General features: G+C 58.8%; 2 protein-coding genes across 8 annotated transcripts in view; both read left to right on the top strand.

Moving 5' to 3' along the window:
* The first annotated feature begins 122 nt into the window (after positions 1–122).
* On the top strand, positions 123–7,204 carry ENTR1 (endosome associated trafficking regulator 1). Of its 5 annotated transcripts, none has more exons than XM_082401869.1 (10): positions 123–257; positions 344–493; positions 1,230–1,298; positions 2,074–2,186; positions 2,482–2,895; positions 3,427–3,500; positions 4,383–4,494; positions 4,812–4,874; positions 5,307–5,446; positions 6,179–7,204. In XM_082401869.1, exons 1-10 carry the CDS (start codon positions 188–190, stop codon positions 6,276–6,278), a joined length of 1,305 nt encoding a protein of 434 aa, XP_082257995.1. In that variant the 5' UTR covers positions 123–187; the 3' UTR covers positions 6,279–7,204. The 5 variants fall into 5 exon arrangements, with proteins under 5 accessions (XP_082257995.1, XP_082257996.1, XP_082257994.1 ...); XM_082401870.1 differs by having other exon boundaries at positions 5,250–5,446; positions 6,183–7,204; XM_082401868.1 differs by having other exon boundaries at positions 5,250–5,446.
* A 1,289-nt stretch (positions 7,205–8,493) lies between these two features.
* The window catches only part of SNAPC4 (small nuclear RNA activating complex polypeptide 4), a 26,490-nt gene continuing 15,462 nt past the window's right edge, over positions 8,494–19,521 (top strand). For 2 of the 3 annotated variants that reach the window (XM_082401834.1, XM_082401835.1), the window contains exons 1-13: positions 8,494–8,608; positions 9,699–9,841; positions 10,766–10,812; positions 12,297–12,464; positions 12,591–12,716; positions 13,237–13,315; positions 13,772–13,853; positions 14,808–14,912; positions 15,000–15,072; positions 15,319–15,483; positions 18,554–18,701; positions 18,817–18,923; positions 19,037–19,131. In XM_082401834.1, the coding sequence (XP_082257960.1) occupies positions 9,712–9,841; positions 10,766–10,812; positions 12,297–12,464; positions 12,591–12,716; positions 13,237–13,315; positions 13,772–13,853; positions 14,808–14,912; positions 15,000–15,072; positions 15,319–15,483; positions 18,554–18,701; positions 18,817–18,923; positions 19,037–19,131 (1,325 nt within the window). In that variant the 5' untranslated portion in view covers positions 8,494–8,608; positions 9,699–9,711. The remainder of the gene's footprint in view (positions 8,609–9,698; positions 9,842–10,765; positions 10,813–12,296; positions 12,465–12,590; positions 12,717–13,236; positions 13,316–13,771; positions 13,854–14,807; positions 14,913–14,999; positions 15,073–15,318; positions 15,484–18,553; positions 18,702–18,816; positions 18,924–19,036; positions 19,132–19,521) is intronic. The other variant, XM_082401836.1, reaches the window with a different exon arrangement.

The following is a 19,521-nucleotide window of genomic DNA, read 5'->3' as shown; positions in this document are numbered from 1 at the left end:
CGCCGGCCCGAGGCGTTCAGGCTTGCGCTTCCGGTGCGCGGAGCAGAAGCAGCGGCCAGAGGTTCGGAGCAGTGGCCGAGCGGCGGGCGACGGGGGTGGCCGACTTGGTCCGCGGTCGGGACGAAGTCGGAGCCATGGAGCCGCAGCTGCCGGGCTAGGGAGAGCTGGCGCTGCGGGGCCCGCGGCGATGGCGGGCTACGCGCGCCGCCCCGGCGTCACCCCGTTGTCCCGGCCCCGGAGCCTCGTCATTCCGGACGGTGAGCGGGCGGGGGGCGGGCGGGCGTCCGCGCTGAGGTCCAGGTGAGGCGGGCGCGCGGTGAAGTCGCTCTTGTTGTTATTACAGCTCCCGCGTTCTATGAGCGCCGGTCTTGTCTCCCCCAGCTAGACTGTGAGCGCCCCCAAGCCAGGGACCTGGAGTCCCAGTTCTTCGGCATTCGGCCGACGTTTATGTGCTATGTGCCCAGTCCGGTGCTAGCTTCCGTGGGAGACACAGGTGAGAGACGAGCCTCAGGGACTCCCGGTGCCGGCACTACCTGTAGGTCCCGCGCGATAGCGCAACTCACCCCCGGCCCAACGGTGACCACTAGCCCCACCGTGCGCCGGGCGCTGGGAGTAGGAAACGCAAGTGGATGGGAGTCCCGCTCCCTGGAGCTCACAGTCTCCTCTTGGAGAACCCCCTGCCCCCCCAGCCAGACAGTTCCAGTACACCATGGCAAATGCCGGCATAGAAGTAGGCCCAGTGGCAACACAGGAAACCACCTGGCTCTTTCAGGTGGGAGGATGAGGGAATCTTCATCCAGTAGGCCAGGGTGGGAAACCAGGTGTAGCCATCCTCTGGTCGCTGCAGCTGGGCAGAGGCCATCTTTAGTTCATCCTAATTCTCCCCAAGCGGCTACACCGCCTGGGGTCCAGGGTGTTCAGGGAGCGTTTAGGTGATTCTGTCAGGGTCTGAGAGCCAATGACAACCCACGAGGGCATTCAGGAGGCACCATAAGACGGAGGACGTGCGCCTGCCCCACGGGGCATCAAACCTATCGGGAGCTTTTTCAGAATCACAGATGCCAGGGCCCATGGACGTCAGACCATCTCCAGGGGCAGGAGCCCGGGGGCTTGTGCTCTGAAAGTTGCCCAGGCCGTAAGAACCACTGCAATAGAGACCGCATGTCAAAAAAAGTTGTGGTCATAAAGGCTTCCCATGATCACGGTGGGGTGATGATGTCTCTTTGCAGATTTTGCCTATGGAAAGGGGAAAGGCACTAAGCAAGGTCCATCAGGAGCCCAGAACACGCACTTTGGAGGTACAGTAGTTCAGTAATCCTTTCTTTTTCTCTCCGTCCATGTCTCCACGTGCCAGGCACGTGCCCAGCGGCAGGGCTGTCAGTCTGACAGCATATAACTAGTACACCTGGAGCCCGAAAGAGCAGGTGGGGGTGGAGCCCCACAGTCGATCCTGACCCGCGGGTGGAGGGAAAGTGGGCACAGGGGCAGGAGAACCTGGGCATGAGGAATGGCAGGGGGTGGGAAGTCACACCTGAGGGGTCTGAGGAGACAGTGGGGCCAGGGTTACAGGAGCCAACTTCATACAGGGTTGGCACCTGGGCTTGGATCACTGGTGGGCCAAAAGGGCCGCAGGGTGGCTGGTTGGGTACCGGGAGAGTGGGAAAGAGAAGGGAAAGCTGGAGAGTGAGTGGGGAAAAGGCTGGAGGCGGAGCAGTGGTTCCTCACATGGCTGCACGTGCGCTCTGCCAGCCTCCGGCATAGGCTGCGGCCCAAGCCCTTTGCATGGGAGTGGAGGCGCGTGGCAGCTTTACATGTCCCCAGGTGGACCCCATGGGCAGCAAGGTATGGGGACCGAGGGGCTGGGACGAGAAGGAGAATTTAGAATGCCCGAGTTGGTCTGTTTTATCAGCTAGCTTTCTCATTTCCCAGTGTCGCTGAGATCTGGTGGAAGGACGAAGGCAGTGTTCCCCATCTTAGCTGGGGTCATGTTCAGGAAAAAGCAACGAACAGGGAAGTTCCCTTTAAGGACCTTCAGGAGACTTTTCACGTTTGTGACATCTGTTATCATTTCAGGTGAGAAACTTGGAGATCTTGAAGAGGCAAATCCATTCTCCTTTAAAGAGTTTCTGAAAAGCAAGAACCTTGGCCTGTCGAAAGAGAATACTGACAGCAGAATTTATTCAAAGGTAAACCTAAGGCGTTGTTTGCAGTGACCTTAGACAGAAAACCCTTCCGGAGGCCGTCTCTCTTCTGACGTGCAGCGTTCCCTCCCAGAAGGCTGGCCGAGGGCTGTGGGGCAAAGCGGGGCAGCCGCTGCTCCCGGCAGAGAAGCCGGGTGGGGCTCAGAGCCGTTTGGGTCCCTCCTGCCCCTCACCTTCCCCGTAGCCGAGATGGGCCTTTCTTCTTGTTCCAACGCCAGACGTCTAGGAAGAAGGGCCTGCGACGGCTCCTGAGTCAGCATCGCCTCCCTGTTTTCTTCAGGAAGCCACGAGGCACTTGCTGGGACTCGACCGCAACTCCCCCACCTCCCAGACCGTGGGGTATGGCCTGGAGTATCAGCAGCCGTTTTTCGAAGACCCGACGGGGGCTGGCGACATCCTGGACGAGGACGAGGACGAGGACGAGGACGAAGGGTGGGACGGGGCCTACCTGCCGTCTGCCGTGGAGCAGACCCACTCCTCCAGGGTCACCGCCAGCACGTCGCCCTGCAGCACCTATGTCTCCTTTTTCTCCAACCCGTCGGAGCTGGTGGGGCCCGAGTCTCTGCCTCCGTGCACGCTGAGCGACTCCGACTCCCGCGTCTCCCCAGCCGGGAGCCCCAGCACCGACTTCACAGTCCCCGGAGAGTCTCTGGGGGACAGGCACCTTCGGACGCTGCAGATAAGTTACGAAGCAGTAAGTGAGGGGGGCTGTGCGTCGGCACCCTGGTCACAGCTCGTGTCTAAGCAGCGTTCTTGGAGGAAGCCTGGAGCCCCCAGTGTCCCTGATGGCCTGGGGGGTGGGCTCCAAGGACAAGACAGCCTGTGGTCTGTCTGACCGGCGTGAGCATAACCGCCAAAAAGTCACGCAGAGGGCTGTGAGGGGGTGTGAACTGGAGCAGAGGGAGACCCTCAACGCGCTGCCCCTCAGAAAAGGGTCCACCCCAGCTGGTGGCTCGGGGACAGCTTGCCCGGTGTCCTGAGGGCATTTGAAAAATTATAGTCACCTAAGAAAGAGTTACAAGATCTGAGTAAGACTGGAGTCTGGGACTGTAGTAGGCCTTTAAAAAGCAGGCAACTTTGTTCTTGGTTTTTCTCTGTACGTGGACTGTAGGGTGACCCTTGCAATATTTTTGTATATCAAGAAGTTCTAGAGCCAAATAGCAGAAGCACACATCCCTGTGTAGTGAGACACTGAGTTTCTAATAAGGATTTTCTTTTTCTACAGCTGAAAGATGAAAATTCTAAGTTAAGAAGGAAGCTGACTGAGGTTCAGAGCTTCTCTGAAACTCAAACAGAAATGTACGTACGTTTTGAGTTAGGCTTGCAATTCAAATCATCTTCTGACCCTCAAAGAAACCAATGCGAAAACGATAACGAAGTATCGGAGTTGGACTGTGCCTGGGTTTGTTTTTTTTTTTTTAATTTTTTTTCTATTTCTTTAATTAATTAATTAACTTATTATTTTTGGGGCTGTGTTGGGCCTTCGCCGCTGCACGCGGGCTCTCTCCAGCCGCGGCGGGCGAGCGGGGGCCACTCCTCACTGCGGCGCGCGGGCCCCCCACCGCGATGGCCTCTCCCGCCGTAGGAGCACGGGCTCCAGGGGCGCAGGCCTCAGCAGCTGCAGCACGCAGGCTCAGCAGCTACGTGTGCCTGGGTTTTTATTGTTTGTTTTGTTTTGTTTTAATTAGTTTATTTATTTATTTTTGGCTGCGTTGGGTCTTTGTTGCTGTGCGCCGGCTTTCTCTAGTTGCGGCGAGCGGGGGCTACTCTTCGTTGCGGCGCACGGGCTTCTCATTGCGGTGGCTTCTCTTGTTGACGAGCACGGGCTCTAGGCGCGCAGGCTTCAGTAGTTGTGTGAGCGTGGGTTTTATTGCATTAAACCCTCAGCATCAGGTATGTTTCTTATGTTCTGTGTAAAAGCGTATTTGAAACAGCAAAATCAAGCCCATTTGATGACGGAGCAGCAGAGCTGTCAGATGGCCCCAGGGCACCCCTGACCCTGCACTGACTCGCATCCAGCTCTGAGGCTGTTGCCTCACAGCTGTTCCTCCCGAGGTGCATTCTGAAACCTCGGGCTCTTGTGGTTTTTATTTGATCAGTCCAATTAAAACTCCGTATAGTTTAACATTCTTAGAATTAGTCAGGGGAGTTACCAATAACCTGGGCTTTCTCCTTCACAAGGGTGAGGACGCTTGAGCGGAAGTTAGAAGCGAAAATGATCAAGGAGGAGAGGGACTATCACGACCTGGAGTCGGTGGCGCAGCAGGTGGAGCGGAATCTAGAGCGCGTGACCGTGAGCAGACGGGCTCCTGGTTCGCAGCGGGGGAGCTGGGCGGGGCCGGCCTGGCTGGACACTGTGAAGTGTCTGGTGTGTCGCTCCCTACAGGGCACCGAGTCCTGCCCCGGGGGCACGTGGGTCTGGGTGGGCCCAGGCAGGCCGGCAGTGAGCAGGGGTCCCTCACCATGGGCTGCCCAGCCACGGGGTGGGCCCGCCTGGCCGGGGCCGCCAGGTGAGGGAGAGGGACGGGGAGGGAGGGGATGCGTCCTGTGTCCATGTTACCACATCAGTGATGCCTTTTTTTTTTTCTTTTTTTGTGGGGGGAATAACAGAAACGGGCAGTAAAGGCAGAAAATCACGTCCTAAAACTGAAACAGGAAATCAGCTTGCTCCAGGTAACTAGAGAGAGGGTCTTAAACGGTTCACGTATTCGTGAATTCCAAAGAAAGGCACCAAAGAATCTCTGCTGGGGTTTCCTCCCCTCCCCCTCCTGCTCCCCCTAGCAGATGAAGCACCCAAATCAGGACAGTGTGAGCTTTCCTCCCGGGCCTCCTGGTTGTGCCCAACAAGAGTGTCGAGGGCATCACTATACAGCGGGGGGTGGCACGTGCGCACCAGAGGACATGTGAGGTACCAGGGACAGCATTAGGCCCGTGTCCTTTAGGCCTGCTACCCCCCAGTTAGGAAAGGGCATCATCCCCTTGTCACCTCTACCTAGGGTGCCTTGTCTGGTGCCAGTCAGATGGCCTTTTAGCTGCTCTCCTGTTTAGCCAGGAAAAAGTCCTAACGCTGCCACACCCGCCCCCTACCCCCCACCTCGGGCCCAGGCGCAGGTCTCTAACTTCAAGCGGGAGAACGAAGCCCTGCGGTCAGGCCAGGGCGCCAGCCTGACAGTGGTGAAGCAGAACGCAGAGGTGGCCCTGCAGAACCTCCGTGTTGTCATGAACAACGCGCATGCCTCCATCAAGTGAGTGCAGGGGTTGGAGGGGGGTGCTTAGCCGATGTTTCAAGCTACAGCCTCGTGGGGTGGGGCTCAGTGATCCTGTTCACCCCGCGGTCATACGACACATCCTTGGCAAGCAGGCCCTCCGTGGTCCACGGAGGGATAACCATTCTCACCTGGGAGGCTTGAGGGTTAACGTCAGCCAGATCTGAATCACCTACGAGGCACCAAGGTTTTGAGTGAAAAAGAATAATACTTTCCCTCTTGTAAAAACACATAAACTTGAAGAAGGCCCAAGACATGCAGGGCACAGTGAGGCTCCTGGGTGGGGTCGGTCGCCATCGCTGTGATCTCTCTCCCGCGGGGCTGAGCTCAGCGGCAGCGGTGTCCAGTCACAGCCGCTGGTAGGGAAGCCAGTCGGGTGTCCAGACACAGCCGTGGGTAGGGAAGCCCGTCTCATTTAACTCCAGTCCAAAGAGTCTCTTGAGACAGAATCTAAGATTTAAAAACTGTTCACTTTTCACTCTGGAACTTCTCTGCTTTAATGCTTCCGGGTTTTTTTTGGGGGGGTGGGGGCGGGGGGCTGCGTTGTGTGGCTTGCGGGACCTTAGTTCCCGAACCAGGGAACCAACCTGTGCCCCCTGCAGTGGAAGCGGGGAGCCCAAACCACTGGACTGCCAGGGAGGTCCCAAAGCTTCTGTTATTGCCCTGGAGCAGTTGTAGAAACCATCTGTAACATCTGTGCTTTTATTTCAGGCAGCTGGTTTCTGGAGCTGAAACGTTGAATCTTGTTGCTGAAATCCTTAAATCTATAGACAGAATTTCTGAAATTAAAGATCAGGGGGAGGAGTCTTGAGAACCACGGAGGTGCTTCCAGCTCACAGCTCTGTTTACATCCTGAAACCATTACCCGACGGATTCCAACACGCCACCATGTCTCTGAATGTGCAGTCTTCACACACAGTAAAAATATCTATCACGAGATACTAACTTCATGGCCTGGAACAGTATCATTAGCCGCACGCAGGGAGGAGCAGCTCCCGTATGCGAGAGCAGCTCCTGTGCTTCGTGTCGCCCTTCTTGGCGAGCTCCCCGCTGTTTATAGACGCTCATCATCTACTGGAAGACATTTCTCTAAAAGCCGATGATTTTTTTTAGTTACTAAACGAAAACAGCAATTCTGTGATGAGTGTTTTCCATTGTCATTCTAGAATATGGACTGTAAGATAAGTTCAGTTGATCGTCTTTGCTTTCGTAAGTAGAGAAAAACACTAAATGAGCCGTAATGTAAGCACGCGCCTCAGACGGGGGCCTGTGCCTTAACTGCCAGTGCTCAGCGCCCCCTCTGGCTCACAGACCACTCCTTCAGCTTCCGGGGGGCGGGGGGCTCCTGTGCTTGGTGACCTGAGCATGGATGCCCCACGAGGTGGTTGCCATTGTCTTCCCTCAGGGACCAAGGTCAGCACAGGCATTCCACGGTGGGACACCATCTAAGTGCACTGGAAAACTGGTGTTGGCTGGAGGGTTTTGCTACGCGTTCCAGGTGGCATCTTGTACGATGACATGTAGGATTCAGGGACTTGGAGCCTAGGCAGAGCCTTCCCGGGTCAGGGCGACGTCTCCCCAGGTGCCTTTCCAATCCCTTCCTGTTGGAGGGGAGGCGTAACATGCACTAGATGCCTTTTTGGCTGTTTTCCTATGGATGTTATTTTTTTAAATAAACGTCCTTTTTGCATCCTGTTCAAATTGACAGTTTTCTTATTTAATAAATTCTAAAATTCATATGCAGTGTCCCTTTTTTCCTAATTCAGCCCGTTCTTCATGCTTGAGAATCACGCTGCTGACCGTGGCCTAATGGGTGGTTTGTGCTGATAAAAAGCCCAGGGGGTTAGGGTGGACCCACACCTGCCGCTAGGCTCGGCCGCAGACACGCGCGGCACAGCTGCGTGTCTTGGGTGGGACAGATTGCGGTCTAGCATGGGAGCATTTGAGGTCCGTGGCTGGACTTCCAAGACGTTCAAACTGCTAGGCCCTGTGATCTCAGCTACAGGTAAGAGCGTCCCAGGAGTCCCCGCTGACCCCGCCCTTCCTCTTACCCCCACCCACTACCTTGTGCTCCTGCCCGTTGGTGAAAAGTGGGTTCCGGGATCAGTTTTCAGAGCAGACTTCAGACAGGGTGGTCTAGTAGGAGAGTGTTAGAGCGAGCCTCTCTACTGCGTGCGCTCGCAACAGGCCTGGGGCTGCCAGGGAGGGTGCCTGGGCCACAGCCCTGGGTAGAGGGCACAGCATTTATTTTACAGGGACCAGATCACCGGGCTGGAGGGCTGGGGTGGGCACAGGAGGTCTGGGTGCAGCAAGGAGGGGGGTGGACACGCAGGCTTCTGTTACACTGTTCTCTGTGCCTTTGAAGTGTTCCACAGTAAAAAAAAAAAAAAAAAAAAAAACTTCAGAGAACAATTCACGATGACTTTGTTGAACACGCAACTCTGCCTGTGCATCTGGACCCCGTGGGCTCGGGTCCCGGGCTATTACGGGGGCGCTGAGTGGGCACGGGAAGGACCGGCAACCCTGTGCGCCCCTCGCTGCAGGTCCCGCTTTGAGCACCAACCCCCCACCCCCGCCCCCGCCGCCACCCCACCTGGCTCACGGGAGGGGCGCCTGCTCCTACCTCTCCCGGCACCCTCAACTCGCCTTCCAGGACTCCGCCACCGCCGCTAGGAAGACGCCCTCACTCTGGAGGTCAGGGCCCCTCCCCGCGGGGGCGCGTCGCCGGGGTGAGGCTGGTCGTCTCCGACGGGCTCGGCGCACTGGCCCCGCACGGCCCGGCCGGGACAGTCGCGAGGGCTCGGCAGATTTTCTCCTCGGTTCCTCAACCAAAACCCTGGACACAGCTAACGGAGAAACAGCACAGACAGGCTCGGTGGCTGCGGGAGGTCCCACCGCGGGGGAGAAGACGCTCCGGACCCGGTGACCGGGCCCCTTGGGGCCGCAGCGAGGCGCCGGCGGGCGCGGGGAGTCCCGCAGCCGGCCGCGAGGAGGCAGCACGCGCCCGCCCGAGAGCCTCGTCCCGGCGTGCCCCGCGCCTCCGCCAAGGCCTTGGAGGCGGGACTTCCGGTCTGCGGCTCAGTCATCGCTCTGCTGCTAGAAGCGTGGGGTGTGGAGGCCGGGTGCTGGCTCTGCGCGCAGGTGAGGAGCGATGGGGGAGGGCCGGGGGGTGGCTGGTGAGGAGCGGCGGGGGGCGGCGGGGTCCGCCGCGGGGCCCGCCGCGGGGCTTAGCATCACCGGGGCGCCGCGGGCGCCGTCGGGGGCAGAGCGTGCGGGGCGCCCCGACGCGCGGGGGTCCCTGGGCCGGGACCGCTTCGCCGTCCTGGAGGCCTCCTTCCCGCTGCCCGAGGAGGTAGTGGCCCCGCGCCCACCCGGAGCTGCGGTCGGTTCTGCAGACCGGCTGGCTTCAAGCCGAGTTGGGTTATAAACACTTCGCATTTCAGCTTTGTGCTGCTGCGCGAGCTGGGGATGCTCTGGTTGGCGGCGGCCCTGTTTGTCGCAGTGGAGGCCCCCGTCGCCTGCAGCGGGGAGAGGCCTTGCACGGGCGGGAGGAGGCTTCTCCTGCGTGGTTTGGGCTCCTGCGTCTGTGCTTCTGTTCCCCAGGCGTTTCCCCTGCCGCCCACTTATTCTCCCACCTTCGACCCCTTTTTAGACTTTCCACATTCTCGTTCCTAAGAAAAGAGGTCCCTGTTTCTTTAGCAAGGGTTTGTTCAGTGTCAGACAGCCCTGAAGGCCAGGTGCTGTGCTAGATGCTGGGGCTGCAGCAGGCCCTGCCTTCAGGGGGCTTCCTCCCAGGGCTTTGAGCCCTGCCACCTGGTCAGTGTGTATTTCAGTGCCCGCTTGCCCAATACCCTGTGTGTCCAGGTCTGTGCCGCGGGCAAGCAGCTGCACCTAGGGTCCATGGGCCTCATTCTTGTCCTCTAGTGACTTTGCCACTGCGGCTTCCTTTTAACGCACTGGGTGGCCAGCTCACTCATGGCTTGGTGGCAGTTGGACTGTTTTGGTGTCCGTCACTCTCTCCCCCTGTGCTGGTCGCAGCCTCAGGGCAGCTGACAGAGCAAAAGTGGGAGTTCACAGGGCACAGGTGGGTGTCAGGTCGGTCCCAGCGCTCCCTGGGCCCGGCCTCTCGCCCGGTGCCTGCTTTGGTCAATCCCCTGCAGGGCTGCATGCCTGAGGGCCGGTGGGATTTCTGCACCCCCTTGGCTTATTTATAACATAACGTATTTTGCAGGCGGGCAGACGTCATGGATGTAGATGCTGAAAGAGTCAGAATATCGAAGGAGATCAGGGAGTTGGAAAGGATCCTGGATCCCAGCTCTTCGAGTATCAACGTGGACGTCTCGGAGTCGAGTCTCGACTCGGATTCCGACGCAGGTCAGTGTCTGCGCTCCTTGGTCAGAGCGGCCGTGTCTGCCCTCGGGTTCCGGTCAGCCGCAGTGTGCTGTGGTGCTGGACGGTGTGTCACCACCCCTCCCTCGTCAGCCCCCGGCCCCGCTGGCTGTGTGCGAGCACCCTGCCCCGTGGTGCAGCCGGCTGTCCTGGGAGGAGGGGCCGTGTGCCCTCCTCAGCAATCGGAAGGTTCCAGGGCCGAGCTTGCCCCCGTGCTTGAACAGTCACCGCCGCTGAGACCCCATGGATCTCTTCCCTGGGCTCAGGCAGCTGCCCTCTGTCCGAGGCCCCTGCTGCCAGGGCTCTTGCTCTGTCCTCTCCGCGTGCTTCCCTGGGCCCTGAGTGTCCCTCCCCGCAGCTCTGGCTGGAGGCCTGCCTGCAGTGGCTGAGCCGTCCAGGGCCCTGGCCTGCTCACCCCGCTCAGGCCCAGGTGCAGCTCTGAGACCGAGCCTCTCACGGTTCCCAACTGCACCAGGGCCTTTTCTCACTTGGCATTGGGGCCTCTGTGCCTGTCCTGTCCCCTCCTCTGAGTGGCTTCACTTCCCCCAGGACAGAGCTGTCTCCTGTGAAGCCTGCCCTGGTTGTCCCCGCGGTCATCGTTCTGCGCGCCCGGGGGCACTCCACGTTGGGCTGGCGTCTTCTCTTTCTGGCTGACCCTGCCCTCGGCTTAGTGCCTTCCCCACACAGCCGACGGGCAGTGCTCGGCCACTGGGCACGGGCGGGGAGGGGGAGGTCCACGCAGCACACGTCCCACCCTCCGGACCTCCCTGGCCTGCGCCCCTCTCTTGTCTGCCTGGGAGATGCGCCGTGTGCCGCGCTGGCCGGTCGGTCTCCTCGGCGCCTGTGACGTCCCATCACCAGCCACCGTTTCCGTCGTCGTTACTGACACACGTGCTTGCGTTCCTGCAGATTCGCTGCCCGACGGGGACTCTGACGCGGCTGGTCCACTGCTCTTGGTAACTTCCGGCCCGAGGTGGCTGTGCCGCTGAGGCAGGCGCCCCGCCCGCCAGGGGGTCCGGGGAGGGGGGTGTTTTGAACTCACCTTGGTTTTTCTGCATTTTTAAAGTAACGCGTATTTGTTAGTAAAGAGGAAACACCCCGAAGTATCATGAAAAGTAAGGTTGCCCCTAGATGTACCACTCTTAGCAGCTTGGTGTTCACGCCTCTTGCTTTCTCTGAGCTCCTGTTGGCTCCACTGACCTCAGGGGACGTGACATGACACGCGGGAGGCTGAGCGGGCTGCCTGGGTCCTGCCCCGTATTCACCTCTCTGCCTCGGTTTCCCAGTCTGTGCCGTGGGGGCACTCACGGCACCGGTCAGTGCACAGGTACCAGGGCCTAGAACAGCGCTTGATAAGTAAGCACGAAGGTGGTGCCGCTTTTAACTACTTTTTGCTTACGTTGTAATTTTATGTTAGCTTGGAAAATTTTTGCAATTGGCTCTCTGCCTCGGTTTCCCAGTCTGTGCCGTGGGGGCACTCACGGCACTGGTCAGTGCACAGGTACCAGGGCCTAGAACAGCGCTTGGCAAGTAAGCACGAAGGTGGTGCCGCTTTTTAAGTACTTTTTGCTTACGTTGTAATTTTATGTTAGTTTGGAAAATTTTGGCAGTTGGGTTTTTGTTTTTTTGTATCAAGTCAATGGAAACAGAATTGCTTCCTATTTGTAGTAGCTGGGTGGTCCTTCTGATGTGGATTTACTGTAGTTCCGTGGTTTTTAGACTCATCGCCTCGAGATAGACATTGGGGCCGGCTCTGTTTTCAGTCTTGCCAACACTGTAGCGGCCCATGTTCCCGCTCACTGCGGCTGCCAGCGAGCCTCTTACAAAGTCCAAGTTTTACAGAAGTTTTTATGGTAGAAAGTGAAAACTGCTTATTTCGTTACACTTCGCCACCTGAGATGCATTCTTAGATAGTACTTTTTTTTTTTTTTTTTTTAATTTATTTATTTTTGGCTGCGTTGGGTCTTCGTTGCTGCGTGCTGGCTTTCTCTAGTTGTGGCGAGCGGGGGCTACTCTTTGTTGTGGTGCGCGGGCTTCTCGTTGCGGTGGCTTCTCTTGTTGCAGAGCTCAGGCTCTAGGCATGCGGGCTTCAGTAGCTGTGGCACACGGGCTCAGTAGTTGTGGCTTGCAGGCTTTAGAGCGTGGGCTCGGTAGTTGTGGCGCACAGGCTTCGTTGCTCTGCGGCATGTGGGATCTTCCCGGACCAGGGATCGAACCCATGTCCCCTGCATTGGCAGGCAGGTTCTTATCCACTGTGCTGCCAGGGAAGCCCAGAAATTACACTTAAATTGAACTGTCGTAAACTAGGGAATGTGTCCGTATGCTGTGTGGTCCTCTGTCAGGGTGGTCTCACACCAGCCCAGCGGCCAGAATGTAGCTCCACTGGGGCCCGGAGGGTGCGGGAGTGTTCCCTTACCTGCAGTTTTCCGCTTGTCACCAGGAAGGAGAAAGGTGGGGGGAGGCCAGCAATGATGAGGACGACCCCAGGGAGAAGGCACTCCCTGAAGACCCAGAGACCTGCCTGCAGCTGAACATGGTCTACCAGGAGGTCCTCCAGGAGAAGCTGGCCGAGGTCAGCCTGCTGCTGGCCCAGAACCGGGAGCAGCAGGTAGGACAGGGTCTGGCCCCGAGAACCCTGCAGCCAGGCCTCCCAGGACCAGGGCTCTGGGTCCCCTCCTCTCCAAGGGGAGGCACTGCTGCCTGGCCCACAGGTGGCCCCTTGTGTCTGCCACAGGAGGAAGTCATGTGGGAACTGGTGGGGTGCAAGGGCCCCAAGGTGAAGGACAGCAGGAACCTGCCCTCGAGTCTGTACATGGGGCACTTCATGAAGCCCTACTTCAAGGACAAGGTCACCAGGGTGGTGAGTGGTGCAGGCTCTGCTCTCGTCAGGGAGGGTGGGCAGGCTCTGTGGGAAGGGGCTCTCGTCCCCACGGCCTTCTGTGGGTGTGGTGACTTCCCTTGGATTCTTCAGGAGAGTGTTCCCCAACCTCTCTAAATTAAAACTCTGCCGGGTTCAGGGGTGGAAGTCAAGGTCTCCTCCCCTGGAAGGTGGCAGCTGAGCTCGCTGCACAGAGAAGCCCCTGGCGCGTTTCCTGGAGAGGTGGCGCACGGGCAGGGGCGTGGAGTCCTGGCAGCAGAGGTGTCCCCGTGGTTGATGGCAGTCCCGCCCCCCTCGTCAGCACTCGTGGAGTCACTGAGCCCACCATGTGCCGCCGGGTGGTGTCCAGAGCCCTTCTCAAGGCAGCGCTCTAGGACCAGGCGTCCGGGGCCCGGCCTCGCATGCGGCCGGGCTGCTCGAGAGGCTGGGGGATGGGGTCGCGGGTGCCGGCGGGGAGCACGGTCGGGTTCCATCCACGTCATAACACGACACTTTCCGACAGGGGCCTCCTGCCAACGAAGACATGCGGGAGAGGGCCGCCCAGGGCATCAAGGCTTTCGAGGAGCTCCTGGTGACCAAGTGTGAGAGCCCAGGCCCAAAGCTCAGCACTTGCCCGGCTCGGGCTCGAGGGGCCTTCACCCCGCCCTGCCTGTGCCCAGGCCTCCCCGCAGGCGTGGGCCGCCAGGCTCCTCGGGGCCTTGACCGCTGGGCCTGGTCACCCGAAGCCCTGCTCTTCCCGTGCCGGTTGGGGTCCTTGCAGTGACACTGTCGTGAGGGGCGGGCCCGGCCCCCCACCCCGGGCTCGCTGTCTGGTCGCTCCCGCCCCGTTCCTGAGCACGCAGCCCTGGGGAGCCCTGCCCGGGGGTGGGGTTGGGGGGCGCCTGCCAGCACCTTCGCTTACTCGCCGCGGGCCTGCACGGGGCACAGGGGTCGCTGAGGGGGTCTGACTGGGGCACAGGGGTCGCTGAGGTGGTCTGACCGAGGCACATGCGTCCTGGGGACGACGGCACGACTGCATCCTCCTTCTTGCTTCTCAGGGAAGACCTGGGAGAAGGTCCTGCTCAGAAAGTCCGTGGTGAGCGACCGCCTGCAGCGTCTGCTCCAGCCCAAGTTACTCAAGTAAGTCTGAACGCGGGCGATGGGAAGCCACCTGCCCCCGGGCGGGGCCGGTCCAGGTTGGCGGCTCGTGATGGCCAGAGGTCCCGTTAGCCGCGCCCCTTGCTCTGCAGGGGTCACTCCGCTGCAGCGGGCGTGGCACTGCTCCTGAACTTTCTCCCATGTAAGGCAGCCGGATGTCTAGGGTGGAGCGTGAGGGCGGGGCAGGCCTGGCGGCCAAGTAAATCATGTGACCTGGGTGCTCTCTCTGGCCTGGGCCTCAGTTTCCACCCCTGCAAGTGAGGACCATTTGCAAGACATGCATCTTACGTGTGCTGATAGCACGGTGTCTCGTGATCACGTCACAGCACCTGGGGTCAGGCCAGGGGTCCCAGGGGCTGCCCACTTTCTCACGGCTTGACGTGTGGGTCAGGATCTGTTGTGGTGACGGTTGGGTTGCTCCTCAGGCTGTAGGAGAGCTGGGTTTTCTGCTCGGCCTGTTCTGCAAACAGTTATTTCCTGTAGTGGTAACTGCAGCTCCGGCCTCGGTGCTGGGCGTGAGGGTCAGGATGTTTGGAGGCCTCGCTGTGTGCGGGGCGCAGGGCTGGGAGCTGGGACACAAGCTCTGGGACGTGGGGCGCCGGTAGTGTTGTCACCTGCATTAATATCGCCACGCTGGCCGCCAGTGTGGCCGTCGTGACACCCAGAGGGAGGGCCGCTGCTTTCTTTGCGGGCGCAAGGGCCAGGGCAGCTTACAGAGAGTGAGTGGCTCGTCTGCGGCAGCAGGGTTCGCCTTTGGACCCCGTGCTGAGTCTGTGCTCCCCGTCGCCATGCTGCGTGGTGTGGTACAGGGTGACCAGCTCTGCGGGGTGCGTCCCGGATCTGTGGAAAGGCCGAGCCAGCCCCGGAGACCCCCACGTGCCCCCGCGGGGCACAGCAGCACCGTTGGTAACCTTGGTGCCTCTTCCTGCCTCTCAGGCTCGAGTATCTGCAGCAGAAACAGAGGAGCAGCACGAGTGAGGTGGAGAGGCAGGTGCTGGAGAAGCAGGCCAGGGAGGCTGAGAAGGAGGTGCAGGACATCAAGTGAGTGGGGTCCTGCCGGGGAGGGTGTCGCGCGGGGCGAGCCGAGGGCAGCCCGGCGTGACCCTGTGCCCTGGCCCCTTCCTCCAGTCAGCTCCCCGAGGAGGCCCTGCTGGGCGACAGGCTGGACGACCACGACTGGGAGAAGATCTCCAACGTCAACGTGAGCTGGGGCGGCTCTGTCCCGGAAGCTGGGGTGGGGGTCAGCACCGGGCAGCGAGGCCGAGACCCGCGTGGCCTCCAGACCTGCCGCGACCCTCTCCGGTCAAGTGCGTGTCCACAGCGTGGGGTGGTTTTCGGGGCCCTCCCTGCTGGCACGTCTCGGCACCCTAGATGGAGCCCCCAAGCCCCGCAGCCCAGCATCCCCTGTCAGGGCCCCGGCCCCGCAGACAGCTCTCTCTGTGTGCAGTTCGAGGGCAGCCGCGGCGCACAGGAGATCCGCCGGTTCTGGCAGAACTGCGAGCACCCGAGCATCAACAAGCAGGAGTGGAGCGCGCAGGAGGTGGAGCAGCTGAAGGGCATCGCGGCCAGGCACGGCCACCTGAACTGGCAGAGGATCGCCAAGGAGCTGGGGGTGAGGGCTGCAGGGCCCGGGCGGGCTCGGGGGTCTGCGGGCTGCACGTCACGCCGCGGCCAGGGTCGTCCCTTGGAGCTGTCGAGGGTGTGGCCCTAGGGAAGGGTCCCCCCTCCACGCCTCCCCAGGCGGAGCTCGGAGGCTCCTCAGACCCCGCTGCCTCTCTGAGAGCTCACGTGCCTTCCACCCACATGCCAGACCAGCCTTTGAGTTCCGTCCAAATCCCTTCCCTCCCCGAGTTCCCGCCTGTCTCTCCCTAGTAAGCTTGAGGGAGATTTATTTTGGTGGTGTGAGAAGAACCTTTTCCTGGTTTCTTTTGGGTTTTGCTGTCTTTCTCGTCTCCTAAGGTGAGAACTAAGTTCTCACTCTCACCTCTGTCTTTAGCGATGAAGGCATTTAAGGCCTGCTTTTCTGAGAACAGCTTGGTATGAAATGTCTCCTTTGTATCGGTTTTGGAGTGGCTGTGATTTCAGTTTTCATTTCCTCTTTGGATCTTAGCTTATGAAGGAATGTGTTTTTTCATTTTTAAATACCGAGGTTTGTTGGAATCCCTTTTGTTATTTTTTAGTTTGAATTTTATGACCTGACAATGCAGTCTGTAAAAATCTCCATTTCTTAAATTTCTCACTTTTGTGGTCAAGCACGTGGTTGCAGCAGACCAAACGAAACTTACCAGAGCCATTCAAAAACAAAAGCGTGCTCTCTGCCCTGGGAGTCTGGATTTCCGTATAAGCCTATTAAATGGAGTTTATTTTATTATTGAATTTTGCTCTCTGAAAGAATTGTATTGATGGAACTTGGACGAAGCCTGACATAACTGTTAAAAAGTCGTTTTGTTCTTGTGTCTCTCACAGTTTTGCTGTATACATTTAGCTGCTGTGTAATTTGGTACACTAGCTTTTATTTACTTGGTAAATGAGGCTTTAGAAAAATTATTCTACGTGCCGAGTCCTAACCACTGGACTGCCAGAGAATTCCCTTTATGTCTTTAGTTCCTCAGTGTTTTTCTTTTTTAAGACTGTTTTTGTGTGTATTTTGGCCACACCGTGCGGCTTGCGGGATCTTAGTTCCCCGACCAGGGATTGAACCCGTGCCCCCTGCAGTGGAAACACGGAGCCCTAACTGCTGGACTGCCAGGGAATCCCCAGACCGTTTTTTAGAGCTGTTTTAGGTTCACAGCAAAATGGAGAGGACGGTACAGAGGTCTCGCGCGCACCTTTGCCTCCGCACGTGCACAGCCCCCCCTGTCGTGAAAGTCACTCACCAGGTGGCACGTTTTTTTACCAAGGATAGATCTACGTTGACGTGTCGTGATCCCCCATGGTTTACCTTGGGGTTCGCACATTCTGTGGGTTTCAACGGAAGTAGAATGACGTGTACCCACCATTATCGTCTAGTACAGGATGGTTTCAGTGCCCTACGAGTCCTCCGTGCTCCACCTGTGCCTCCTTCCTCCCCCACCCCCTGGCGACCACCGTTCAGTTTACTACTGTTTCAATAGTTTTGCCTTTTCCAGAATGTCACGTGTTTGTAATCATGCAACATGTGGCCATTTCAGATTGGCTTCTTTTACTTACGGACGTGCATTTAAGGTTCCTCTGTGTCTTTTCATGGCTTGATAGTTCATTTCTTGTTCACGCTGAATAATATTCCATTGTCTGGATGGACCAGAGTTTATTTTTTATTCGCCTGCTGAAGGGCATCTTGGGTGCTTCCAGGACTTGTCAGTTATGAATAAAACTGCTGTGAACATCCATGTGCAGGGTTTTGGGTGGACAGAAGTTTCCACCTCCTTGGGGTAAATACCAAGGAGCACCATCGCTGGATCATTATGTTTAGCTTTGTAAGCAACCGCCACGCTGTCTTCCAAAGTGGCTGCACCATCTGCGTGCCCACCAGCCACGGATGAGGGTTCCTGCGGCTCCACACCCTCACCAGCATCTGGTGTTGTCAGGGGTCCACATCTTGCGCATTCGGATAGGGACGTAGTGGGGCCTCATCTTAATTTTCATTTCCCTGGCGACTTACTGCGTGGTGCTTCTCCTCACGTGCTTCCTTGCCATCCGTATACCATCTTTGGTGAGGTGTCTGTGGGTCCGTTTTTCATTCAGGTAGTTCATTTTCTGATTGTTGAGTTTTAAGAGGGCTTTGTGTGTTTTGGATAACAGGCCTTGTCAGATGTGTCTTTTGCAAACATTTTCTCCCAGTCTGTGGTTTGTCTTTTAATTCTCTTGACATCGTCTTTCATCGAGCAGAAGTTTTTAAGTTGAATGATGTCCAGCTTACGAGTTCTTTCTTCAGTGGGTCGTGCTTTTCGTGTCGCGTCTCCAGAGGCCTCACCACCCGCACACCTCAGCTAAACGGACTGCAGGAGGCCGCCCAGCCTGCGCTCTGTAACCAGAGAGCTTGCTCTGCGGAAGAAGACAGCTCACACCACCTTACTCGGCTCTTGGGAAACCCCTTCCGCATAGGAGACGAGTGAGGGGGCGGATTGGGGCAAAAGTGTTCGCGGCAGGCACTGGGGGCTGTGTGCTCAGCTGGAACTTGGGTGGAAGCCGGGGGCCGTCGCCTTGGAGCTCTCCTTGCGAGGGTGTCCCGGACGCAGACGCCACACCAGGGACTGTCCAGCACCCCAGCCCCCTGCACGGGCGCCGCTTGGCCGCCCCTGATGGGGGCTTCGGAGAGACCGACTCAGGGCTCCAGGGTCAGTGCCACGGTGCTGGCACGTGCCCTGCAGGATACCTTCACGCGTAGACTTGTCTGAGCTGAGGCCTCCGTTGGGAATTTGAGTTCACAGTACGGTTTTGGTGCCACATACATGGGGAGCTCTGACGGTGTGTGGACCTACTTGCTTTCATAAGCCGGTGCTGGGGACCCTCTTTAGTGGGCCCGAGCCTTCTGTCGGGGGCACTCTGCACTGTCCCCCAGGGGCCTGGCAGAAGTGCAGCCTTGGTTCGCAGTCGGGTGTCCCCCGTGCGTGGCGCGTGCCGGTAACCCCCGGCCCGCCCCGCGCTGTGCTCTGGCCCCGGCATAACCCCCCCTGCCCCGCGCTGTGCTCTGGCCCCGGCAGACCTGGCGCAGCGCCTTCCAGTGCCTGCAGAAGCACCAGCAGCACAGCCCGGCCCTGAAGCGCGGCGCGTGGACACAGGAGGAGGACCGCGTGCTCGCCCAGCTCGTGCAGCAGATGCGCGTCGGCAGCCACATCCCCTACCGGCGGAGTGAGTCCCGCGCCCGTGCCCCGGTCACGGCCGTGCGAGCCGGGGGGCGGCGTGGGGGCCCTGTTGTCCCGGGCGGCCGGCAGGCATGGCGCCCACGAAGCCCCTCTGTCCCCAGTCGTCTACTACATGGAGGGGAGGGACTCCATGCAGCTCATCTACCGCTGGACCAAGAGCCTGGACCCCAGCCTGAAGAAGGGTCTCTGGGCCCCAGAGGAAGATGCGGTATGCTTGCAGGGCCCAGGGGAGCTGGAGCCTGGAGTTTAAAACTGAACTGGGGCCGGGGAGGTCGTGACTGTGGCAGCAGAGGGACTGTTTGTCTGCCCCTCTTTCTGCAGAAGTTGCTTCAGGCGGTTGCCAAGTACGGGGAGCAGGATTGGTTTAAAATCCGGGAAGAGGTGCCAGGTAGGAGCGATGTCCAGTGCCGAGATCGGTGAGTCGGACAGCGCTGGGCAAGGGAAGGCCTTGCTGGGGTTGCTTCTGTGTGGGCCGCGGGCCGGGCTGGGAGACTGGCCCAGGGTGATCTGCTGGCGGAGGAGGAGGGTGTGGCCTTGGGGGCTAGGCGTACCAGGGCTCACCTGCTCGGGAGGCAGGACAGCTTCTTTTTGAAACCGGACTTTTGTACAGGCTCAACTGGACATCCTTTGAGATCCCCTGGTTGGCAGTTTCCCTGAGCCCTATGATCTAAATTCCTCTCCCAGATCTCTGGTGGCAGGGTTTCTGGCAGGCAGCTTCAGCTTCGTCCTTTTCTTGGCTTGCTTTTTTTTTTTTTTTTTTAACAGCTTTATTCTGTAATTCACATATAATCCATTCATTTAAAGTG

Source organism: Balaenoptera borealis, assembly GCF_965194805.1.
Source record: "Balaenoptera borealis genome assembly, chromosome: 8".
NCBI lineage: Eukaryota > Metazoa > Chordata > Mammalia > Artiodactyla > Balaenopteridae > Balaenoptera > Balaenoptera borealis.
Note: the sequence above shows the minus strand (reverse complement) of the source record. Positions and strands in the feature narration are given on the sequence as shown.